This window comes from Musa acuminata, chromosome BXJ3-5 (assembly GCF_036884655.1).
Source record: "Musa acuminata AAA Group cultivar baxijiao chromosome BXJ3-5, Cavendish_Baxijiao_AAA, whole genome shotgun sequence".
Taxonomy (NCBI): domain Eukaryota; kingdom Viridiplantae; phylum Streptophyta; class Magnoliopsida; order Zingiberales; family Musaceae; genus Musa; species Musa acuminata.
In genome coordinates this window covers 29791142-29818756 of record NC_088353.1, presented here as the reverse complement: position 1 = coordinate 29818756, position 27615 = coordinate 29791142, and the positions used below count along the sequence as shown (strand labels likewise).

The 27615-nt window shown below is 36.8% G+C and overlaps 1 protein-coding gene across 1 annotated transcript; it reads left to right on the top strand.

Annotated features, from left to right (window-relative positions):
• Positions 1–3454: 3454 nt before the first annotated feature.
• Positions 3455–26818, top strand: LOC135638040 (probable protein S-acyltransferase 22). The gene is made up of 9 exons (XM_065150969.1): positions 3455–3638; positions 3765–3878; positions 5452–5841; positions 6956–7024; positions 7108–7179; positions 7389–7517; positions 7624–7704; positions 7973–8161; positions 25654–26818. Exons 1-9 carry the CDS (start codon positions 3597–3599, stop codon positions 26434–26436), a joined length of 1869 nt encoding a protein of 622 aa, XP_065007041.1. The 5' UTR covers positions 3455–3596; the 3' UTR covers positions 26437–26818.
• Positions 26819–27615: the final 797 nt, after the last annotated feature.

Here is a 27615-nt window from a genome sequence, read left to right as displayed (position 1 = left end):
ACATCGAGGCACATGAGTTTTACATGGCATGCAAGACTCAATCTTGATAAGCTCAATCGAGATGACTCAGGCCAGTAGAGGCCGACCAACAGTAACCCCAGCTAGGCTTGCATGACTTTTGCGTGCATGTTTGATTTGGCGTGGGCTACCTCCGGCTAAGCTAGGATTGAGTGGCCCGTGTTGAGTGAAGCCCCAGCCTCTCTCTTTGTTAAAAAAAAATATATTTTTTCTCATGGTAACCAATGCAAGGTTAGACCAGTTCGGCAAAGATGGGAGATTGGTAGACGTGGCGCTCCACACTCCAAGGTTGAGAACAGGTGAGTTTGATAAAGCTTGAATCACTCGAGCTAGTCGAGCTCGATCAAGCCAGCTTGGGCCAACTAAATCCAACCAACAACACACCAACCCAAGAATAAAGGGGACTTTCATACCCTATGCTCACAACACCTAGCCAAATCACCTAGGTCGAGCGAGATGCAAGGTCGGCAGATTGGAAGCTCCAAATTGCAAGGTTAAGGCATGTAGGAGTTTGATGTGGCATGTGTAACTCAAGCTAGCCAAGCTCGATCATGTCAGCTTAGGCTAACCAAGCCCACAATAAATAGGCTAAGCTATTCTTTGTCAAAGAATAAAAAGGTCTTGCTATACCATTTGCTAATGGCACCTTCTCACCCAAGTTATTTGGTTGGCAGCAGAAGGTTGGACTAGACAACTCCTACCTGACCTGCCCAAGTCGGGGAAGATGTTAAGTTGAAAAATCGAGAGCTCCAATTTGCAAAGTTAAGGCACATGTGAGTTTTATATGGCATGCACAAATCGGGCTAGCCGAGCTCAATCAAGCTAGCTTAGGTCAACCAAGCATGACCCTCTGCTAACGGTACCTTCTCGTCGAGGTCATTTGGTTGACAACATAGGTAAGATGTTAAGTCGGTATGATACACGAGAGTTTTAGGTGACATGCAGGACTTGGGCTAGCCGAGCTCCAATCAACTCAGTTAGGTCAAGCTAAGCTTGATCCGTTGTCAATAAAGGTCAGTTCAGACCAGTCGAGCCCAAATAAGAATAGGCCAAGCCAAACGCTCGAGTCAAGCCAACCTGTAGCAAGACCCTTTGCTCATAATACATAGCTTCTCGCCCAGGTGATTTTGTTGGCAGGCTCAAGGTTGGACTCCAGTATACATATTTGGTCTGTCCAGGTTAGCAGGGAGCTCTAAACTGCAAGATAGATGGCATGCACGACTCGCGCTGGTCGAGCTCAACCAGGCCGGCTTAGGGTTGACGACGGAGCCCGATCAACACTAAGCTAACTACAACCAACTCGATCACGCTAAGTTAATCATGATCTTTTGTCAAATAAATAAATAATTAATTAATGGGTCTTTCTAGACCCGTTAGGACTTCAACTCAAGTCTTTTCTTTTGCATAAGAATCATCTTACCATCATATCACTTAATTAGTTATATTATGATTGATAACACAAATACACAAAAGGTTTAATTGTGCTCATGTCACATAATACGATCAAATTATCCCTTTTATGTAAAATCTGTTTGTCAATAATAAAAAAATATTTGAAGTACTCGATGAAATTAAAACATTTCATTTATACATGATACATCAGGTAAAAATAATTAAAAATTTATGATTGGATCATAGTCTTTTTTATCTATGATATATATATTCAATTAAAAAAATATAAAGTATTTGATGTGACCCGACATTCTGTTTAAGCATAATATGTCTAAAAGAAAAATCTAAGGTGATGAATTAACCAAAATATCCCTTCATACATGATTCATTCGTTAGGAGAAAAGATATTTAAATTTTCTAAAGTGATTAGTGCATATCCTCTGTACAGATACAATTTTTTTTTTTTTTTTGACAAAAACACATCACAAGTTTTTAATACAACTAAAACGTCCTTTGTGTATGCATCCACCAAAATAAAGTAATATTAAAAATATTTGACATGATTAAATTATCATATTAGAATAGATATATCTATTCACCCAAGATAAAAGAGCATATATATATATATATATATATATATATATATATATATATAATAGTTTCAACTCGCAGAAAGAAACCTCATAAAGTCTGGACTGTGGGCACAACTGTCAAACGACATTATTGCTGGGGCGCAAGGAAAGCTTTGTCAGAAGCAGAAAAAGGAGCACAGAAAGAAAAATGCAGCCAGAGTTGTGTTTCTTTTGTTGCACTCAACTTTGTAATCTTTTACGGTGCGTCTAATAGGCACCGACAAGAATGGCCACAAATCACAGCTCAAGTCCTAAACAACTTAGGACTGATATAAGATTTGTTGTACTCAGCTTCTTCATCCTAACACATTCTCTAAGAAGACGTATCTGTGGATCTCAGAACATAGATCCAGAGATTCCAAGGTTAAGCTTGCAGCAAAGATGGGAGTCTCAGAGTGTCTGGCATATCCCACTATTTTAGGGGGAAAACAATCTTGCCTATGTAATTTGTTCTCAAATGATTGAACAACATCCTAGTATTAAATACAATGTGCCACAGGACAAGTACCGGAGTATCATTCATCTTCCACTGTCGCAGGTTTTTGGTGCTGTCTGTATGAGAAAGGACAATTAGGGCCATTGGTTTATAGGGCATTGACCTTACACTGTTTATGGCCAAATCTTGGATTCAACATCAACTGCCTTTTAGGAGATTAATTCTGCCATCTCTTTTTCCAGCCAGACGTATGACAAGATGCCAATTAGTAGGTTCTATTCATCGAGTCCACATCTTTTGTCGATCTTCTCTGAAGGCACTCCTTCCTATAAAATGATAGACCAACTAGGTGTCCTGTTTCAGCCGTCTTAAAAGATAAAAAGAGTTATTCAAGCACCTTTGAGAGAGAGAGAGAGAGAGAGAGGAGAGAGAGATGGTAAATAGGTTTGCCCGACGGTGATTGCCAAGGGCTAAGTTCAACAGAATAGCACAATCTCCTCTATGATCTCTGACCCCAAGCCCTAGTTCTTGCCTAAGGTAACAGCGACATATTGGGACCGTAGGCTGTAGGGAGCCAATTAGGTTATCTTGGTAATTATAAGATCAAACAAGGCTAAGTAGCACAATCTGGACTCTCGCCTCTCTCGCTCTCTTTCTCTCTCTCCCTCGATGCTGGAGGAGCACCATCTGAAAGTCTCTGTCTTGAGGCTATTTGCCTCGAGCATACCAGCCAGATCGTTTGTTCTTGGGAAAGGTTTCACAGGACAAGAACAGCCCAACAGCGCATTGCTTTCCCCCATAAGTCTGAACTCTTGAGTGCATTTATGGTTCCTGAAGCAAGAATTATTTTTCCCTTTTCACTTATCCCATATCACTGAGCTTCTTATTTAGCATGCTGAGGTTCCAATACCGAAGGCTTATGGTTTCCATCTGTGGCCACATCCTTTATCCATCGTTATTCCCCTGATAAAAGAGATTTAAGGGAGAAGAGGACATCTCTCTCTCTCTCTTTTTCTTTCTTTCTTGTGTGGGTTCAAGTTGGACTTTGGCTTCTTCAAATCTAAATCTTAAGCCATCTCTCAGCTTGGTATTTCTCCCATCGACCAGGATCTGGAAAAATGAGGAAGCATGGGTGGCAACTTCCTTACCATCCTCTTCAGGTATCTTCCTTTATTTTTTACTTCTTTACTTCTTCCTTTGCTTCTATGGGTTTGGCTAGATTTCTTTTGCTTATGTTTAAAAGGTGCCTAACCGATCCTTATTTTTTTTCGCTTTACTGAGGGCAGGTGGTAGCAATAGCCGTTTTTCTTGCACTGGGGTTTGCTTTCTATGTGTTCTTCGTCCCATTTGTTGGAAAGAAGCTGTTTCAGTATGTGATAATGGGGCTTTACACTCCCCTGGTAATCCATTTTGGTAACACCATTCTGAATTGTTTCCTCCTGTGATTTTCATTTCTCTTTTATAAATGTCTCATCTTGTGCATTTCTCTGTCCAGTTCTTGGTGGCTTGTTATTTCCATCAGATTTGTATCATTCCAATTACTTTTTAGCACAATGTCGGTCTTATTTGTTTAATATTTGTTTTGCCTCTTCTAAGTTTCTTCATAAACGTTTGAAATGCATCTGCAATCCTGGATTCTGCAATGTCCATTCATTTTTCAAAAGAATTCAATACCTGATTAGGAAAATAAAAACAAGTGGATATCCTTTAGATTCTTCTCTAAACTACAATTTCAATGTACCATTGCAACTTGCATTGATTGTTAAATTGCTCTAGTGTTTTTAACTGATTAGGGTTGAGCGACAGGGAAAGATCTGTGTAACTGTTCCAATAAGATGGGTCTTACTCTAGTGATAAAAAACTGATAATGTCTTTCCAAGTTTATAAAAATTACTGGGATAGGTATCCATGATTCATGTCATAAATGTCAGGGAAGTTTCTGATAACCAGTAAATGAGTAAATGTATATACTCTAGCTGATTAATTCTCCAACTTACATATATATGAACTTTGACTAATACGAGAGGTCATTTTAGACTCTAGAACCATTGATTTGACAGGAAGAACCATGACTATAATGGTAAGATAATCAATGAAGGCACAGAATATATGTTGTCTAGCATGATGCCTTTTTTGCATCCTGTCTTTGCAAGGTAGGATCAAGCAGAGTAATCAAGCTGCTAAAGGTAGATTATGGTGTATGGAAGAATTTTGGATCTCATGAACTAAACATCTATTAGAAGGGCATGCCTAATGCACAAGGCTCCTACTAATGCGGGATCTAGGGAGGGTCAATTATGCGGCCATAAAGTTTCCTTACCTCTAAATATATTAATATATTAAACTTCGCTTTTGTAAAAAAAATCTTCAAGTTTCCTATAACTTGATTGCCAGGTCCATCAATACTCTCATTCTTGCTTCCCTCTTGTGCTGTGCAGATCAAGCATTTAAAAGACAAATGTACTTGATCTGTTCATTCTGGATAGCTTTGAAGGATGCACCTAAAATTGCATAAGGCATCAAGTAAACAGACAATAAATTTGAAGAGAATATATATGATAGCATGTGCGGCATTTGCACTTACTGCATATGCTCTAGAATCCCTGCTATCAACAAGATAGATTGATGTGAATTGGTTTCATTTCTTAGTCACTTTGGATTATGTTCAATGGTGTGAAACTTGTGTGCTATTTCTAGCAAAGTAAGAAAATTTCTGATTAAATATTGTTTCATACCCTTCCACAGACAACATATATACTTTGAAAAAGTCATTATCTATGATGTGTAAAAATGATAAGCCCACATTTTTAAATTGTGAATATTCTGCTAGACCACAACTGTTCTATTCAAGAAATGATGCACATACACAATTTGAGAAGTATTTAACTTCGTATTTCTTTTTTCAAGATCTCACTGCAAAAGAGATGCAGGTGGCAACATGCAGAGTCTAATGTCGTTCGTGTGTCTTGTCAGGTTATGTGCGTCTTTTGCTTATACGTGTGCTGTGCAGCAACAGATCCTGGTGACCCTGGTATTTTCAAATCCAAGAAGCATCTTAAACTAGAGGATCACAGAGAACAGATTCTTGCCGAGGTATCTAAGCAAGAAGGCTCAACAAAGGAACTAAACATTGAAACAACTGCCGAAATGCAACTTGATGGGAACATCAACTCGGATGCCACTAGGGATGAATTACATTCTGAAAGTGAGAGATTGCCTGGCTACACTATGACTTGGATGGCAGCATTTTTAAGCTGTTGTGGAATGTCTTTTATATGTAATTGGTGTCATTCACATGAGCAGTCTTCTGAACAGCAACTGAGTGAGGAAGGCATGTTTTACTGCAGTCTGTGTGATGTTGAGGTATGCCAAAAACTAAAAACATACCAAAAAATAATAACATACTATATTATTTCACCATATAGGTTCTTTGTCATCAATCATGTTGCATTTTACTCCTTGGACCTTCTCCTGAAGTCATGCTGCTTCAAAATCAACTAATTTGATTTGTAATTTTTCCTGGAATATTTTATATTGGATATTTCCTTGAATTGAAAAAGGTGGATATAATCTAGTTATGCTCTAGGACATAGTCACAAACTGAGTCAGATATGTTTTTCTAATTATGCTTTGATCATGTGCGAAACAGAAGGTGCCTTTAACTCTTAAGTAATGTGCACCTTTGGCCGTTTCATCATGTGTGACTTACTGTTAGGAAAAACATATGTTTTCCATAGGTATTATGAGAAATTATATTTTGAATTGTGGTTCATCCCTTTTCTATCGATGAGCTAAGTAATGCTGGAAACAACTGAATAAAGGATATTTCAATTCTGTTTTCCAATTTTGTTATTCTCTAAATGGTGGGTTTTGTCTATGCCCCCAGGGTCCTCTTTTCATTGCGTCTATAGTTGGCACTTGGCAGCACCAAACATTATTTTGTTTTACCCGGAGGTTTTAGTGTTAATCTAAGTTGAGAAAAGGGAGAACTATGTGCTGTGTTCTATGCAGTCAGCTATCATTGACTCAAGTGCTCACTTTTGGCGACAGGAAAGCATTTAGTTATCTCTAAGATTTGAATTGTTAATGTTGCAAGTATGTGTACTTGAAATTTTGTGTCCAGTCTATTCATTGACTTTTTTTTCTAAGCTTTCATCCACATCCTTTGCAATTTACTGTGAGGTGGCAAGCCCTCACATTTTCCTGTTGGCATTAGGACTATGCATGAAACAAAAAATGTGTAATAATTAAAAATTGTTCACTATTTGGATAAAAGATGATTAGTTGCATATTTTTTTCTGGCTGTTCATCGCAGCATTTAACTAAGCACATTTAAGTTGTGGATATAAAGATAAGACCAAAAAGATATTTTTCTAGGAATTCATACATACCTTTTCAAGGAAAACAATAATCTAATGTACTTTCTATTAGTTTTGTTCTTCTCTCTTATATATAACTTGGGCCACTCGTTCTGCAGGTGTTGAAGTATAGTAAGCATTGTAGAGTTTGTGACAAATGTGTGGACGGATTCGATCATCATTGTAGGGTGAGAATGTTCACACCTCTAAGTTCTTGCTTCTCTTTCTGAGGATGATATCCAATTCTTAATATCTTGCCTTTATTTTATAGTGGATCAACAACTGTATAGGAAGAAAAAACTATAAAAGGTTCTTCATCCTCATGGTATCTTCTCTTCTCTTGGTAAGTGCAAGTACTTTTATTTGCTAAGGTGGTTACATTTGTAAGGAGCATCATCATATGCCTGCAGACGTGATAGTCCTATTAGTGTGCCTACTAAGAAGACACTAACTGCAGACTGAACCATGGACCTGATAGCATGCATTTTGTTGGGTCCTCTTCATGCTGATTGACTATTGTCAGGTCTCCATGCTTTGTGCACCTTGGGCCAGCTTATTCTGCAGTGGTTGATTGGGATCCTCGTGTTAATACTCTGTTCTCTTGAACGAAAGCGGTTCTCTGCAGAAATCATCTCAAAGTTGGGAAGCAGCTTCTCTTTAATACCATTTATCGTGGTGGTGGTGAGTTATTGAAGTAGGAGTTTAATAAATGTACCCACAGATAGTGATGAAAATGACTCTTCAATACCTCACCTAATTATCTGACACTGTGGCTCTACATTTGCAGGCTTCCTGTACCTTCTTAGCCATGGTTGCCACTCTACCAGTCGCACAACTTTTCTTCTTCCACATACTTCTGATAAAAAAGGTAAATTATTGCTGAAACTCTCTTTCTGCTATTAGCAAAATAGTTCTACTGCTTTTAGGAAGATGCCATTTTTTTTGTTTTGACATCTAAGATGCATCCATGTTAACAATGCTCTATTCATATCTAATACACAACTGACTTTGTTACAATTTGTGATCAAAATATAATATATCTTTAATATAGAATATGATAGAAATAGTAGTTGATTGCAAAGTCATCAATTTAGGCTACCTTATATTAATTAATATTTGCAAGGATGTGGTCACAGGGAATCAGTACGTATGATTACATCATAGCTTTGAGGGAGCAGGAGCAGGAACAACATGCTGTTGATGAACAACAAAGTCCACAAATGTCTCAAGTGAGTTCCTTCACCGGAATAAGCAGCACCAGTTCTTTCAATGCATTTCATCGAGGGGCATGGTGTACTCCACCAAGACTATTCCTTGAAGATCAGGTACCACGTGTATCTTTCTTCTGAAGGTTTCACAACACTCAGAACGTAACTAAGAACAAATAAGACAAGAAAAAGCTGTATTTGAAGAATCACTATTAGCGACTAACATCTGTGGACATTTTAGGTGAAGCAATTTTTTTATCATTTATTACTTAGAATATGATCGATAAAGCATTTAAAAAAAAAAACAAAAAAGCACTCTTGTCAAGCTATTTTAGTGGGTTTTCTTGTTCTGTCTGGTTTTGATGTGTTAAGTCAAAAATAAATATACAATTCACTTTCTTTCTTTTTTCTGATTGATAAAAAATACATTTATATTCTTGTTTACATGCTCGCTTTGAGTCCTAGTCTCTTGAAAATTTAGTTGCTGTCTTATTGCATTTAAGATTGTTGAATCCTGAGTTTGATTGTGCTTGAATGATAATATCCCAAAGTTGTGAGTCTTTACCAAAAAACAATTTGCATGTTTTTCTTGATTTCAACTATCAACAATCAACATGTAAATACTGGAAGCATAAAAACTGAAAATATTTTACTATTATATGGAATATGGAAAAACTTAATGCTAGAATTGAAATCAAATAAAGATAGATTAAGATCAGGATTGTGTACCTTTCGATGCCATTTTAAAAAACCTTATCTAATCTACAAATGCATTGTTGTTGAATCCGAAAGCTACAGTGATGCCAATCTACAAGGATAACTAGATTCGTCTTCTCTTTTCTATCCTTAACAGGACCACTATAAGCGACGAAATAGGGACTTAAGAAAGTTAAAAATAGATTTTTTATTGTGTGTAGTTCCTACGAAGTCCTATCTATTTATAGATGAGAACAAAAGATCTAGGATAAGAAAGTAGGAGAGTCCCTCCCATCAAGATCATCTCCTAAGAAATCCTACCATAAGTGGACTTTCTTTTTATTAACCGATAATTATAACCAAAATCTAATCAGATCTATGATACATCTTACCTAATTAAATAAGATTACATAATCTAACATTCACCCACTTGATCCATTAATTGATAAGATATAAAAGAAATTCAAAATCAAAATAAATAAAATAAAATTTTATTTAAAAATAATTTTACCTAGTTGTATTTTAAAAATTTTGAAAAGTATTTTATGGATGATCATGAATTTTAAAACAAGCCAATAAGTCTAATAAGCACAACAATATTGCATTAAGGCTGACTACCAATACGAGTAACACTGGTTATATGTTATCGATATCATACTCCGTTTTATGTATCATAACATTGTTAGTCTTTCTTAATATAATCTATAACAACCCCTATAATTTGCCTTGTTAAGATAATCCTATTATCATATTCAACTATAATATGTATAAATATAAATGTAAACATGATAATAGAAATGAATAACATTAATTAAGAAAAAAAAAATATCAATAATAATTTTCACATAAACTTGTATCACCATATCTTTTATAGCTTGCTTATAAGCCTCATTTTAAGAAAATATTCTTTAGGCACTTTAGGCTGTAAAACTTTAGTAATGGATCAGCTATCATCAAGGTGGTACTTAGGTTCTCAATTGACACTTATTGTTTCTGAATACCTTCTCCAACCACCAAGTAAAGTACTTGTCATTGCTAGAGAAGAAAATTGTCACGATGTTATCATAAAATATCTTCAGCGACTTGACAATTAAATCGACTACTCTAAGTCCTAAGATGAAATTTCACAACCATAAAGCCTAATTTGTGGCCTCAAATTCAACTTCTATTATTGATGATGCAATAAGTGAATGTTTTGTACTTTTCCAAGAAATTGCCTCTCTAACTAATATAAATATGAATTCTTAAGTGGACTTCTTACTATCAAGGTAATTTGCAAAAGCAATATCTGAATATCCCATCACTTTAAGCTAATTTGATCTTTTGTATATGAGCATATAGTTTTTCATCTCCTACAAATATCTTATAACTTACTTTACAGCTTTCCAATATTCTATTCCTGGTTGCTTTGGTGTCTGCCCAACATTTCAAATATAAGATTGATATCTTGTCTCGTACTGGTTTAAGCCAAGGTTTGCCGTACCGGACTGTACCGCCCGGTACGGGCGGTACGTACCGGTCCGACAGGCCAGCGGTACGCGGATCACTCCGTACCGTACCGACACTGTAGCAGTGTACAGTACTGTACTGTAGCAGTGCACAGTGCTCGGTACACGTGAGTGTACCGCTCGGTACACCTGGGTGTACCGAGCGGTATACCGTACCGTACCGGTACCGAGCCTGGGTCGAAACGCCGGTACGGTACGGTACGGCGAACCTTGGTTTAAGCTATAATAAACTTTTAACTATGGATGCATAAAGAATATCTTTCACTTGATTACTTTCTAAGTCATTTTTAGGACACTAGCTTTGACTGAATTTTTTACCTTTAGTAATAGGTATATCATTAGGTGAACAAAACAACATACTAAATCTCTTGGAGACTCGCTCAATATATCCTTTTTGAGACAGTTCTTGCAATATTTGAGATTTATCAATAGATATATCAATGCCAATAACATAAGCTGTCTCATTCATATTAACCATCTTAAAATTCTTAATAGGAAATTTCATAGTTCCGTGCAATAATCTAAGCTCACTGTTGACAAGCAAAATATCATCCACATATAAGACCAATATAATAAATTTGCTCCCATTGGCCTCTAAATACATACACTGATCAATAACATTTTTCTTAAACTCGAAAGAAATAATGGTATCATGAAATTTTATATATCATTGTTTGAAAGTTTATTTAAGGCCATATATAGATTTCCTAAGTTTGTAAGCCTAAAATTTCTTTTTCTTTTCTACGAATCCTTCAGGTTATTCCATGTGAATTTTCTTATTTAGATCCCGATTTAGAAATATCTTTTTCACATTTATATGATGTAACTTAAGATCATAATGAGTTATTAATGTCATTACGATCCTCAACGAGTCATTTTTAGAAATTTGAGAAAAGAACTCATTATATTCGATGTATTTTTTTAGAAAACTTTTAGTTGTAAGTCTAGCTTTGTATCGTTTGATATTGCTCTTTGAGTCATGTTTTGTCTTAAAGACTCATTTCCAATCGACTCTTTTATAATTATTAAAAAATTTAATTAGTTCCTAGACACTTTTCTAGTCCATCGATTTCAACTTTTCTTTCATTACATTGTATCACTTTTCAAGATCGATATTTTCCATGACTTGTGAAAACGATAAGAGGTTCTTTTTTATTCCTATATCATAATTTGATTCTTTTAGATATATAACATAATCATCAGAAATAGCTTTCCCTTTGAGTATTTTTAAAAATTGATAATTATGGTTGTTCCACAAAATAATTAGCAGCAACATGAATATTATGTGGACAATGATTTGAGGAATAATAACCTCTCGAATAGGAAATGATAAAGGAATATCAACTCATATATCATATATATAAAATAATCAGTACCTACTATCCCCATATTATGGTTAGGGTAATAAATTTTGTATCTCTTGAATTTTTCTGGGTAACTAATGAATTATCCAAAAATGATTCTTAGATCCAATTTCTTTTTATGTGGATTGAAGACTCTTATCCATGTGGAATAATCCCAAATATATAGATATCTCAAATTGTGTTTTCTATCGGTTCATAACTTAAATTGGGTTATGAAACCGACTTACTAGGAACCCAATTCAAGATATACATAGTTGTCATAAGAGCTTCACCCCATATTAATAGGTATAGTGGAATAACTTATCATGCTCCTAATCATGTTCATAAAAATACGATTTTTCCTCTTAGCAATGTCATTCTGTTGTAGTACACCTAGTAAGGCATATTGAGCACAAATATCCCGCGTTTCAAGGAATATATCTAAAGGACCAAGATTATGACTTGACATCATATCTACCATAAAATTCACGACTCTTATCGTATCTTACAATTTTGACTTCTCTATCTGATTGTCTTTTGGCTTCATTTATGTACACCTCAAGAGCGTCAACAGCTTGAGACTTATTATGTATTAGATACACATAGTTATATCTTAACAGGTCATCTATAAATGTAATGAAATATCTCTCTCCATTAAAACAGGGAATATGAAGCAATTTGCAAATATCAGTATGAATAATCTCAAGGAGTTCTTTACTTCTTATAATGTATTTTTTTATGTGTTTAGTTTGTTTTCTTTTAATGTAATATATGCAAATATCAAAATCAATGCTGCCTAAATTTTCTAAAATATTATTCTTCACAAAATTTTTAATTCTTTTATTGAAGATATGCCCCAAACGTTTATGTCATATTATAGAAGATTTCTTATCATTGAAACTACGTTTCAATCTAATATATGATTGCAATGTTATTAATATCTTTGTAAGCTCAAGATTTAAATTAATTCTGTATAAACCATCACACATAATTTCATAACCAATTATAGTAAATCATAAAATATATTAAATTTATCATTACTAAAAGAAAGATAATATCTTAACTCATTAATTCTAGATAGAGAAATTAAGTTTATAGAAATAGTACATAACATGTGTTTGTAAGATCTATCAGATGACCTGTCTATAGGTGTAGGTGATAAGTTCCCATTGCTATCACTTTTGCTTTAAGATGATTCCCCATAACAATAAATCTTTTATGTTCTTTTGATTTTCGAGTTATAAGAAATCCTTGTATATTATTGATAATATTAGTTGAAATATCAAAATCAATCCACTAGGTATTAGAAGAAATCTTAATAATATTTAATTTGAAACATACAAAGGTTGAGTTTATACCTTTCTTTTTAAACCAAGTCTTGCATTTAACGTAGTCTTTTTTCATATGTTATTTCTTGCCACAAAAGAATCATTTTATTGTGAAGGTTTTCTTTTTATTAGTTTGTTTAGTAGTTTCAAACCCGCAAATTTATTTGGTGGATGACATTTCAATTTTCTTTTCTTGTTACCAACTCCTTGAATAATAGACAGAATATTATGAGATCTTTTATGCCTTAACTTTAATTCTTCTTGAACACATATGCTAGTCAGCTTATTCAAGTCTCATTTATCCTTATTTATATTGTAATTAATCTTGAATGACCTAAGCTTGAGGAGAAAGATAATTATAAATGAGAAAAGACTCATCCACATTCTTACCTAATGTTTTAAGTTTTATAGTTTTTTCAATTATATTGAGGACATGATCTTGAATTCCTCAAGGGCTATCATACTGAGCCGTAGTTAGTTCTCTCATTAATGTATTAGCCACTGACTTATCAGCATATTTAAATCTATCTTCTATAGCCCTCAAATATTTTTGTGCTCTAATTATAGGCAGTAATGAAGTCTTGATGTTATTTACAATTATCATTTTTATAAATATTAGATTGAGCCTATTAGATCTAACCTAAGCATTTATTTTATTAATATATTTTATTGTGCTTCCATCAGTTAAGTTTGTTAGCTTTTCAACAAGCAATGCTAGGTGAAGATCTGATACACCCAGTGTGAACTACATATGCTCTAACAATTCTGATTAATTTATACTAGAGAGTATAGGGATACTAGAAGCATGAGAGTATACGGAAGGTAGTACCATTGTAAAATATAAAACAACATTAATATTTTGAGTATCCAAAATATGATAAACTATTAATATTATCCATATTTCATCTTTGGATGAAATATTGACATATCTAATGTTTACTTAAAATTATTTAAGGAGGACTAATATTATCCTTGTAGAATAGTATTGTTATTTTTGGGTAAATAACCTTAAATTACAAAGATATCCAAAATAGTATTATCCTTATTTGAAGTAAATTCTCTTTTGGGATTATTTAAATTCCTAATTATATGTATCATTATAAATATTATTATTTTTATTATCATTTATGACTAATTTTTTAATTAATTTTATAATTTATTGGTCTAAGCCATTTTAATGGTTACGAGACCAATACAATAATATAAATATAATTTAATTCAGTAATTTTAATTGGCGCTCAGGCGAGGCGAGATAAGGCCCGAGCATCTCCCTTCATTTCTAGGCGGTGTGCTTCAAAGAGACCCATCGCCCGAGCCCAAGCACCAAGTGCTTCGAGCGAGTGCCCGGGTTAAACCAGGCGACCGAACCAGCGTTTTAGGTCTGGTTCAGTCTCCGGTGCTTTAGTTGGTTCAATCAAACCAACTAAAGCATCGATATCAACCTTTCTCTTGCGACTTCCCACCCTTAACCCTACTCGTCACTCTCGCTGCCGCTGCTCGCTGTCACTGTTATCGCTCACTGCTCCCGCTCCCGCTATCGTTGCTCGCTACTACCACTCTCGCTCCCGCTGCTCACCGCTCCTGCTACTGCTGCCACTATCGCCGCTGTCGTTGCCACTGTCATCGCTCGCCACTCCCATTGTCGCTACCACTGTCATCGCTCACCGCTCCCACTGCCACTGCTCGTTGCTATCGCTACCATTGTCATCGCTCGTCGCTCTCGTTGTCGTTGTCGCTGCTCTCAGTCAACGGCCTCGATCTTCCTCTTACTCACACTTTTCTCACTTTGGTAGTATATTGTTAACAGTATATTAACACTATACTACTAACTGTATACTAGTAATAGTATTTTTATTTATTAGATTAATAATATATTATTTTAATTTTAATACTATTAATTTTTATTTATTTGAAATTATTGTTATTGTTTTGAATTTTGAGACTTTTTGTTAATGTGATATTGTGATTTTATAAGATTTTATTTATTTAATATCATATTTTTATTTAAATAATTATATTTATTAATTATATTATATATTTTTATATTTTAGTGTCTCGCTTTGCTTAGGCGATCGTTTAGCACCTCGGGCGTTTTTGGACCTTAGTATCTTTTGGCGCCTAGTGCTTTTTAAATCACTGATTTAATTAACATAATCAAAAATTTTATCAATATTTCATATAAGAAAAGTATAAAAAAATCATAATTTATATTTTTTAAATTTCGTATGAAACCTATTCAACCATTTTAATTGGGTAAGCCCAGAATTGGGCTACCCAAATATTGGCTAGCAGGCTAAACATCAGCCCAATTAGGTCAGTTAAAATTAAAGTTGATTAAGATAAAAAAAATGATCAAAATTTGACTTTTTCCAAATTCAATCAAAACAAGATTGATCAAATCTAAATCCAATCAAGCGACCAAAATATAGCCAGAATCAAGTCCAATCAAAATATTTGATTAAGGTCAATCAAATTAATCAATTTTATGGTTGAGGACATAAGTAAAAAATATTTGATTTTTTAAGGGCAAAATTATAATTTTATCATGATACAATGCAAATATCTGATTTCTAAAGGCAAAACTATCGAGGACATTGACTGAAATTAAAAGAATTCATAAGTTCAAAACTATAATTTTAATGGGTGAAACTTTATTCCCTTCTCAACTATTGTTAGCCTGTGTAAGCCATGTGGTTGCCATGGTGCACGGTTGTCCACCGCCTACGCATCGTTGGCTCGAATTCCCTCCATAACTGATCGGTGACTCCCTTATCGGTGCTCCCTTCCCTTGCGCACGGTTATCACCGTTGGGCGAGTCTCATTAGTTGCGCGTGTTCACAGTCAATCAGCGACCCTTGTGGCCGCTACGGAGCCACTTTGAACCATGGCCATCAGCGTCTCGTAGATGCTATTCGCGTCCAACAGACGCTGCCACAGCGGCATCGCTGTAGCCATCGGTCAAAGGTAGCACACTGCCTTGCTCTGCTATGGCACGTAGCAGCATCGCTATGTGTGCAACCACTAGTGACCAAGGCATGTCGCTTAGGTTGTTGCACATAGGCAGCAACAATGCAGCGACAATTGCCATCTACGTAGCCATTTTCCGTGATAGGGCTGATGACCAACGGAGGCTACTACCCTTAACAGAGCTGTTGTCGGCATGTTAGAACCCTTGCAAATTCTAAACTTGGGGTTGATCTCTTTAGGGGATCGGCCTCCTTGGAACTCTATAGGGGTTCCTCCCTCCAAGTTGCTGCTCAAAAGCTGTAGAAAAGATTCATCTATTGCTTATGAAAAGAGGAGGAATACATGGCTATTTATAGGGCTTCTAAACCCTAACTCCTAATAGGACTCCTACTTAAGACTCTTACTTCTAACCAACTCCTAATAGGACTCCTACTCAAGACTCCTATTCCCTTACAACTCCTAATTCTTCTCTAAGAAAAAACCTCCTACATGAATGTCCCTCTCAATTAGGACTCTCCTAGCTAGAGTCCTAACAGAATGTCCCTCTCAATTAGGACTCTCCTAGCTAGAGTCCTAATAGACCCGCCCTCTTCAAATCAACCTTGTCCTCAAGGCTGAGATTCCATGAACTCAGGGAACCGGGTCTTCAGCTCCTCATATGGTTCCCATGTGGCGTCTTCAAGTGGTAGATTATTCCAATGCACTAGTACTTCAGTAGAGGGATGTCGGCAACGCATCACGATCCTGCAATCGAGGATGGCTTGTGGTTGGGCTTGAATAACTCCATCCTCAGTTGTATTGGGCAGTTGGATCTGGGGTGACTCGTGTTCTCCCAACTTGGGCTTTAGGCATGATACGTGGAAGACAGGATGAATTTTGGCATCCTCAGGTAATTTAAGTATGTACGCCACGGCTCCAATACGCTCTGTGATCTGATAGGGCCCATAAAAACGTGAGGATAGCTTCATGGAGGCTCGAGTGTTGATAGAGAGTTGCTTGTATGGTTGTAGGCGAAGATAAACCCAATCTCCCATTGAAAATTCTCTTTCACTTCGTCGTGTGTCGGCTTGCTGCTTCATTCTGGCTTGAGCGGTAGAGAGATTATCTTTTAACAGTTGTAAGAGTTTGTCCCTATCAATCAATTCTTGGTCAACCTGATCTACCTTGGCCGAGCCAATTACATACTTTGGAATCACAGGTGCTAGTCAACCATACAATGCTTCATAAGGGGCACATTTTGTAGATGAATGATATGTAGTATTATACCACCATTCGGCCCAGGGAAGCCATTTCGCCCACTCTTTTGGTCGGTCGCTAGCGAAACACCGGAGTTACGTCACTAAGCACCTATTTACCACCTCTGTTTGGCCGTCAGTTTGTGGATGATACGCTGTGCTCATCTTGAGTTTGGTGCCTTGTAACTGAAATAACTCGGTCCAAAATTTACTAGTGAAGATCCTATCACGATCACTTACAATGGACCTTGGCATCCCATGCAGTTTAACTATATTTTCTATGAAAATCTAGGCAATACTAGTAGCAGTGTAGGGATTTCTCACAACATAAAAATGAGTATATTTCGTAAGTCGATCAACCACCACAAGAATCGTGCTTTTACCTTTGGAAGATGGCAGCCCTTCAATGAAGTCCATGGAGATGTCAGTCCACACTGAGTCTGGTATGGGTAGTGGTTGTAGCTTCCCTGGATTTGCCACAGTTTCACCCTTGTGCTGTTGACATACATCATATTGTGCCACATATTCAGCAATAATTTTTTTCATCCCTCTCCAATAAAAATTTTTCTTCACTCTTTTATAGGTTCTTAGGAATCCAGAGTGCCCTGCTGAAGGTATGGAATGCATTTAATGCAAGATGATTGCGATGCAAGGGGAGTCAGGTATAAGCACAATGCGACCTTTATAGCGTAGATTCCTCGAATCCCAGATGTAGTGGGCTATTGGACTTGGATCCTCCTCCAATTTTTTTATGATGTTGCTGATCTCTGGATCCTTCTTCCATTCTTTCCTAAGGTCCTCGAGGAGACCGGTGGTAGGAAGGGAGATGGCTGAAACCTTAGCTTGTTCAGGTAGTCGTGAGAGTGCATCTGCAACAACGTTTTCTTTCCCCTTTTTGTAAATAATTTCATAATCAAATCCAAGAAGTTTGGTTACCCATTTTTGTTACTCAGGGGATGATATCTTTTGCTCCAAAAAGTACTTGAGGCTTTTATGGTCAGTTTTAATTTGAAATCGCTGGCCAATCAGGTAGGGTCTCCACCTCGTTACTGCGTGTACAATGGCAAGCATCTCCTTATCATATACTGACATGTTTTGATGGGAGGGAGATAATGCCTTGCTAGTGTATGCGAGTGGTCGACCATTTTGCATGAGAACGGCTCCAATTCCGACTCCAGATGTGTCAGCCTCAATGATGAAGGGTCTATTGAAATCTGGTAGCGCAAGCACCTGCGTCGTTGTCATGGCTGCTTTAAGTTTGTCGAAGGCAGCAGAGGCTTTGTCCGACCATTGGAAAACATCTTTTTTCAGTAAAGAAGTGAGTGGTGCACTAATCTTCCCATAGTCCTTAACAAATTTTTGGTAGTAGCCCGTTAGTCCAAGGAACCCCCGTAGTAATTTCACGTTTGTAGGTTTCGGCCAGCCTTGCATTGCCTCAATTTTTGTTGGGTCTACCGCCACTCCTTCTGCTGATATTATATGCCCAAGGTACTCTACTTTTTGCTGGAGAAAGCTGCACTTTGGTTGCTTAACAAAAAGAGTATTCTTCCGAAGGATCGTCAAAACAATCTGTAAATGCTGAAAGTGAGTCTCAAGAGAAGGGCTGTAAACGAGAATATCATTGAAAAATACCAGTACAAATTTACGAAGAAAGCTCCGAAATATATCATTCATGAGACTTTGAAAGGTTGAAGGAGCATTAGTGAGTCCAAAAGGCATTACCAAGAATTCATAATGGCCATCATGTGTGTGAAATGCAGTTTTTAGAATGTCATCGTCACATACCCGAATTTGGTGGTAACCGGATCGGAGGTCCAACTTCGTGAAGACTCGAGCTCCTTTCAATTCATCAAGAAGTTCATCCACCACTGGTGTTGGGTATTTGTCCTTGACGATGATGCCATTTAAAGCTCGGTAGTCGATGCACATCCGCCAAGTTCCGTCCTTGCGTACAAGTAGCACCGGTGAGGAATAAGGGCTGCAACTTGGCCGAATCACCCCTGTTTCAAGCATCTCCTTTACGATCTTTTCAATTTCATCTTTCTGGAGGTGAGGATATCGGTACAGTCGAGTGTTCGCTGGTGGCTTACCCGGAAGGATTGGAATTCGATGGTCATGTTGCCGAGAAGGAGGAAGTCTGCGCGGTTCAGCAAATATGTCGGCAAATTCAGTAAGCAATTGGGTAAGATTTTGATCTTCAATTTCTATTTTCTTCCCCTTTGGTTGCTGCTGGAGGTGCATCAAAAAGCCACCATTTACCTTGTGTAAAACTTTCTCTATTCGTTGGGTCGAAACAGTGGTAATGTTGCTTCCGCGCTTCCCGCGTAGGATGATCTGTTTGCCCTTACAGTAGAATTTTATAATTAATTTAAAAAAGTTCCAAGAGACATCACCTAGTGTAGTTAGCCATTCTATACCAAGTACTGCCTCATAGTCATCGATTGGTAGGAGGAAGAAATCGGTGATAATTTCTTGGTCTTGCAGTAATAGTTTCACCTGCGGGCATCTTTGGTTGCACTTTAGGATTCTACCGTCGGCAACCTTTACATCGAACTTGCTGCAACCTTCCATATGCAGTGTCATCCGAGCAGTAACCTTACTATTCAGGAAGTTATTAATGCTACCCGTGTCGATGAGAACAGTGATCGGCTGTTGTTTAAGAAGGCCTCCAACTTTCATCGTTTGCGGATTTGAGTAGCCGGCTAGTCCGTGTACCGTAATGTTGGTCGGCTGTGGCTCTTCTTCCATATCTTCTTCTTCATGTTCAAGGCTCTCTTTTAGATGTTCAATGACCTCTTCTTCTACTGGTTCAATCATAAGAAGTCTACCTTTTTTATAGCGATGCTCGCGGCTACACGGCTCGTCGCAATGCCAACATAACCCCTTCGCAGATCGCTCCCGAAGTTCTTCTCTTGTTAACCTTTTCGGTGCAGGGACTCGGTTGATAGTAGGGGGGGCTGAGGGCTTTAGTATTGTAGGTCGTGGAGTGATCCTAGTCCTCCAGGCTTCATGGTTCAATCGCTCCTCTTGAAGTCGTGCGAAAGAGATGGCTGCCATAAGCGTGTAAGGTTGTCGCGCCTTAACTTCTCCCCGGATCTCCGGCTTTAAGCCCTCAATAAAGGTCCCCAGTAACTGTTTTTCAGACCAATCATGAGTTTGATTAGATAACCTTTCAAACCTGGTCTGGTACTCCTGAATGGTGGAGGTTTGTCGGATCTTTGCTAGTTGTCCATCAATGTTCTCGTAATAAGTTGGTCCGAAGCGGATCAGTAGTCCTTCTTTGAATTGTCGCCATGAAAGGACTCCATAAGTGTGTTCAAACCAGTCAAACCATTGTATGGCATCCCTTTCAAGATGTATAGCTGCAATTTTCACCATGAATGCATCCGCAGTTTTATGGTACCGAAAATATCGCTCCGCGCGCGAGATCCAACCAATTGGGTCTCCTTCTTCCCATTTAAGGAAGTCCACTCTCATGCGCGAATAGTTGGGGTCGGTCATAGAACCTCCCCTCTCTTGGAAGTCATCTCTTTGGGCATAATGTGATTGGTTAGAGCTCTCTCCTTGATGTGATTTCTTCGGGCTTGGTGGTCGGCCCAAACTGAATTCGGTAAGGAGAGTCCAAATCTTATCCTTCATTCGTGCCTCAAAGACTTCAAATTTAGCATTGATTGTTTCCTTAGATGCCATAGTATATGACACCAAATCTGTGATGTTAAGATCTCTCTTTTGTTGACGGGTTAAAGGCATGTATAGGTTTGATAGAAATCAGTGAAAGTTTGCTGCAGAATTGTGTTGTCTTGTAAGAGCAGAATTATCGTCGAAGAAACAACGGTTTCTCGACAAAATCTCCACAAAAAATTTGAGAGATTTGAGGAGGGAATTGACAGCAATATCTCAGTTTATATGACAGCAAGGATGTCCAATTTAATCAAGAAAATTTCGGCAGTAACAGCAAGAAAATTGGTGTAAGTTGCGATAGCAGAATTCTCGTCAAAAAATTTCAGCAACTTACGATGAAAATTTGCAGCAATATAGGAACGAATTTTTTTTTTTTTTTGGATTTTCGAATAGGGATAACTAAATTGCAGCAGCAGTAAGGTAGGAAACCAGAACCTGTTGTAATTCACGGGGAGATCAAAGGATGATCTGCGGTGGTGGAGATGACGGTGGAATTTGGCGACAATCTTTTAAGCAATTGTGGGAATTGCTTTGGGCGGTTGTGAGGGTTGATGGATGGCTATGGAAGGGCAGCGAGACACCAAGAACGCTGCTCTGATACCAGGTGTTAGAACCCTTGCAGATTCTAAACTTGGGGTTGATCTCTTTAGGGGATCAGCCTCCTTGGAACTCTATAAGGGTTCCTCCCTCCAAGTTGCTGCTCAAAAGCTGCAGAAAAGATTCATCTATTGCTTATGAAAAGAGGAGGAATACATGGCTATATATAGGGCTTCTAAACCCTAACTCCTAATAGGACTCATACTTAAGACTCTTACTTCTAACCAACTCCTAATAGGACTCCAACTCAAGACTCCTATTCCCTTACAACTCCTAATTCTTCTCTAAGAAAAAACCTCTTACATGAATGTCCCTCTCAATTAGGACTCTCATAGCTAGAGTCCTAACAGAATGTCCCTCTCAATTAGGACTCTCCTAGCTAGAGTTTTAACACGGCAGTAGCCTGCCAAATAAGTACGGGCACTCTGTCGTGGTTCCACCTGCATTACATCGCTCGCAAGCAGACGAGGAGCACTAAGGAATAGATTCAAAGATCGGACAAGACAAACAATATATGAATGCTGATTGAAAACATAGACAGATTGTTTAAGCATTTTACACTCAAAACTAAACAACACCTTTTTGAATGTGAAGAGTGCTAATAAACAGATCTAAATACTAAACAAATCTGATCTACATTATTTGATTTCAAAACGATAAACTCTGATACCAATTGTAAGCATAAAGCCTATAATTATGCTACTGTTATATGAAAAAACTTAATGCCATAATGATAGATTAAGATCAGGATTATATACCTTTCGATGTCATTTTGAAAACCTTTTATCTTATATGCAAATGCACCATTGTCAAATCTAAAGGATATAGCGATGTCAATCTGCAAGGATAACTAGACTCGTCTTTTTTCTTCATATCCTTTATAGGACCACTATAAGTGATGAAATAGGGACTTAGGAAGGCTATGAATAGATCTCGTATCGTGTGTAGTCCCTACAAGGTCCTGTTTATTTATAGGCGAGAGTAGAGGGTTTATGATAAAAAAAATAAGAGAATCCCTCCCATCAAGATCATCTCCTAGGGAATCTTACCATGAGTGAACTTTTTTTCTGTTAGCCAATAATCATAATCAAAATCCAATCAGATCTATAAAATATCTTATCTAATTAAATAGGGTCGCATAGTCTCACAAACACAATTGAAACATGTTAAAACAAAATTATCATTCTCTTCCAAGTCTCTCCCATAAAAATGGGATGGGCTATAAAGTAAATCAAACTTGAGAAAGCTCTCTTAAGAAATTTGTTAAAACTTAGTAAGTGATTGAGGAACTAAAACCCCTCCGGATTCCTAGTCAATGACAATTTAGGCAGGAGAGGGATTAGCCTAACCTAAACGGCTAGTTACGCCAAAAGCTGCTCTACAGATTGCAGTTTGAGCTCAAGTGACATGGAACCATATTCTAGAAACACTTTTTGAGTTTAAGAAGATCCTAGAAGGAAACGGAATGTAAATTTTGCTGTAAGAAGCAATTCCAATTTCAAAGGCTCTAAGCATTAATAAGCAAATTACTAAACAAAACAACTCTTATAATAATGGTAACATGCCTATTAATGCAAAACACATCACCTAAGAAAAAGAATTCCTATCCCTCCCTCTTGGCTGAATTGCAAGTGGAATTGTCCACAACCATATGTTCTTGTGATGTCAAAGTGACCTAGCAGGAACTGAACAAAGAAGGTATGTTATGGTCACATACCTTTCTTGACTAGACAACAGTCCAGTAGGCCAAAAATATTTCTTTTAAATGCCAGATATATATGGTTTTGTTGATAGTTAGTACAGCTAACATAAGAAGCAAAGCTGCTCGTTCAAATTCCTGAGCAGTTATCTACTTTATTGAATTTGTTGGCTTTTGCAATGTAATAAGGAAAAAATACAATCTCCTGTGATTGTCATATTACCTTCTCTTTAGGACCAAATCCTAATGATGTAGAATAGATTAGGGAAGTAGAGAGAAATGGGAAGAGAAAGAAAGAGAAGTGTGAGATAAGAGAGAAGATGGAATTCTTTTCATTCAAATCTGAAATATTGATCAATTGACAAGCTCCACTATCTATAGGGGTTTAGGAGCCTTGATATAATTAATGAAGACCATAATTCCTAAGAGTAATCTCCTAGGGAATTAATAAACGTTTTAGAAATCCAAAATGTGACTTTTTGGATATCTAAATAGTAAATGACTGCACTTAATACAAGAGTGCACCTAATACAAAGGGAATGCCTAGGAAGACCAAGAGATTTTTTTAAATTTTCAACATAACTCTTAGAATTTTTAGGCCAACTAATTGATGACTTTTTGTTGATTTCTTTCCCAAGAATAAACTTTTCTAAAATTCTTTGTAAAACTAGATAGCTCTTCATCATTCTTCCCCCGTAGAAAAGAACTCGACCTTGGAGAGTGATCTACAAGGTACTAGTCCAATAAGTCTGGTGTAAACTCACAAAGTTCCTCCAAGGTAATCCAAGTGGTATCGAAAGCTGGACAATCATGCCACTTGACAATAAAGTATTGAGTAATGCTAGTAGCAGACATGATAAGGCGGTCATCAAGAATGGCCTCTACGTTATCCTTGTGTTGTGAGAGAATCGATACTTTGGGAGGATTGTCACCTACAGGAACACTAGTAGATAGAGGAGGCTTAAAAGTACCATGATATGACATTAAATCCTCTACATTGAAAACTAGATTAAATGATTAATATTTAAGCTAGAAGGCAAATTGAGCATATATGCATTAGATCCTTGTTTTTAGATAATGGGAAAAGGACCAATAGCTTGAGCATATAACTTTTTGAATGAGTTTTTAAGGAATCTCTCAGGACAAATGTGAACCAAGACATAATCGCTAACTTAAAACTCTTGACTTCTACAAGGTGCATTGGCAACAAATTTGCAACTTTCATTACTTTAGGATAATTTTATGTCCTATTTTAGCATGTAAGTTATGAATATGTTGATCGAAGGAGTGAGTTAGTTCTGAGGCACGATAAATAAGTAGAAAGGCTACAAGGTCAATGGGGGTGCGAGGAGTATAGCCAAGGACAGTTTGAAATGTGCTTTTTCCGGTGGAGTGATTGATTGAGTTATTATACACAAATTATGCATTGGGTAAAGTTAAGTCCTAGTTTGACCATCAGTTTAGGCGTGAAAGGTTGAAGAGAACTTCAATGTTGTGCTAAATAGGTTCCATAAAAATTTTCAAAAGTAGCTAATAAATTTCACATCCCTATCAGACACTATGGTTAAGGGGCAAGCCATGTAATTTAATCATTTATCGAAAGAACAATTTAGCAACGTGTGAGGCATCGTCAGACTTATTACATGGGATAAAATGGTCATTTTTTAAAATCGATCAACAATAACCAAAATAGAGTCATTGCCATAGGTTGTTTCGGGAAGTCCAAGAATAAAATCTAAACTCACATTTTGTCATGGTGAATACGGAATGGGTATAAGCCATTATTGTGTTTGCAAATTTTGGTAACTTGACAGGTGTGAAATTGCGATACCACTTGAGTAACATCTCGCTTTAAAGAAGGCCAGTAAAATTTATCCTCGACTGATGCAATGGTCTTGTCTATTTTATTCGATCATGGTTTTTATCTTTTCTCCCCCCATTTTCTCTTTTTTTTTGTCTATTTATCACACTTTCTCATTTTTTTAGCTACAACAACAGTACCACTAAAATTTGAACGCTTGAAAGTTATCCAAAAAATAATAATAAAATAAAACAAAATGTGACTTTTAGGATATTTAAATAGTAAATGAGTGCACTTAATACAAGAGTACACTTAATACAAAAGGAGTCCCTAGAAAGACCAAAAGATTTTGTTTTTAAATTTTCACAAAACTCTTAGAATTTCTAGGCCAACTAATTGATGACTTTTTATTGATTTCTTTGCCTAGAATCAACTTTTCTGAAATCCTTTATAAAATTAGATGGTTCTCCATCACCTAAGATGCTTTTGAATCCCCTTAATTATAGATAACTTATTGGATCCTCATGCTTGCTTGTTATTGCATACATATATGGAATCACTGTGATGTAATTTGTTTTTTTTGCTCACTCATGGTAGTCTTACCCATATTTAGGCCCAAAATTAAGTGAACTGTGTAACATTTTTACAACATACAAAGTAACCTAGCGGTAGGATGGGCTTCTTGTGTTTTCTATTTTGCTTTCTTGTCATGCTTATTTGGGTTGATGAAAAGGGTTCCATTTTTTTCTCCCAGTTTGATGTTGTACCCCCAAAGATTGGCACATCTGCAAATTACACAAGCAAGAAGATGATGCCAGAGGAACAAGTCAAGAAAAGGAATGCTGGAACTGTCAAAATTAGTCCATGGACCCTTGCTCATCTTAATGCCGAAGAAGTTTCAAAAGCTGCTGCGGAGGCAAGGAAGAAATCCAAAATCCTGCAGCCAATTGTTAGACGAGAAGTTCTGCAGGGGCAAGACGCAGAGAACAATATTGGCAGAATTGTCCTGAGGCCTGATAACCCTAGTCGGACGAACAAAAGAGGAAGGATTCCAGTTGACCTTCCTATCGAACGTCTTGCAAAAGTTTCTGCTAGTGCAACCGACGGTAATGTCAGCGACCTGGTTCCTAAAACATCCACCAGTTTAGCACCCCTGCAGCTTGAAGCCCGTAGTGCTTTTTGGCCTAACAGGCCGATGCCATCAGCTAGAGTTATTGCTTCTTCTCCTGATAGTAGTTTGGACTCACCTGATCTACATCCATTTCGCATTTCCTCTTCGGGAACCGAGGAAGCACGAGGTCTTAATTCCATTTCCAACCCAGGCATTATCCCACCTAGGGGGATTCAGCGCTCAAGATCAACCAGTGATGGGTACGAAGCATCTGGTGGTGAAGACAGCGACCGGATTCCGTCAAGGATAGTCCACAGGTCATCCAACTGGGCTAGCATTGTCCTTGGCTCTGAACATAGTCAGATAGTGGATGATCTGAAGGCCTCATCCTCCGCAAGCTCGCAACTATACACTAGACCACAGTAATGCAACACGAGATCAGATACTTGATGCAAAGGCTCGACTTCCCGGCAGACCGATTGAATTTCCCCATAGAAAATGTGTTATTGAGTGGAGTTCCAACAATGGATGGAAATGATCGGAAGCTGATCTCTCTTACAAGAGATATTTTGATGCTGTGACTTGCAACTATTGCTTGGAATGTAATGGTGCCACCTCGACACGTGTTATTATCAGCTATCATGCTTCAACATATTCACCAGTTTCTCTGGTCTCAGTTCTATTATTGTATCTACCCTAATTTGGCATGTTTATTATCTTTGAATTGACATACTAAGCTTGACTGATGTGGTAGCACTTCTGAAATCTTGTAATGCCATTTTAAGGTTATCAATTTCTTTTTCTACTACACACGATATTAAGAATTGTGGGGTGGCTTGTATTATATTATTCTCTTTGCAGCATCATCGAAAATTGTTAAACACTTCTCTTATTTCTGATGTCACACCTCGAACACGATGTCGGTTCTTGAAAAGACCAGTTTGTAAGTCAACAAAATCTATTTTTATATAATCATATTGTTTTAATTTAAAATAAATATGTATGTTTCAATAATAATAATTACTGAATCTATCTTCATCTTGAATAATGCTATAGTTTTTATTCCCGATACTTCGTTACCTTAGAATTCAAAGAAAGTAACAATATACTAAATCAATATCAACAATTATAAGGATATATGTCATGCATGAGTAAAATATCAACCAAAAAGATTTACATATTAACAAGAGTGTTAACAAATAGCATAGGTATGCTTACAATAAATATTAATATTTTAATAAAAAATATGTATATCACATAACAATAGCAAGATCAAATTTATCACATGTCATACCTTTTTTCTTTTGTATTCTTTTCATATTACATGCCATATTATATATATATATATATATATATATATATATATATATATATATATATAGTTATTTAATCCATGGTCAACTAGGATTAGAATTTTTAACAAAAAATAAAAATAGCAATTCCTAATTTACTAGTCCTAATATAATTAGGAAAAACTCAAAAACTAAATAGAAAAATATAAATTAATATCAAATTCCTAAAATTAAGGACTCCTATTTCTTGTCTCTCCAAAACAGTCTTACCTTCAAGGCTAAGCAATAACGAATTCTGAAAACTTTTCCTCTA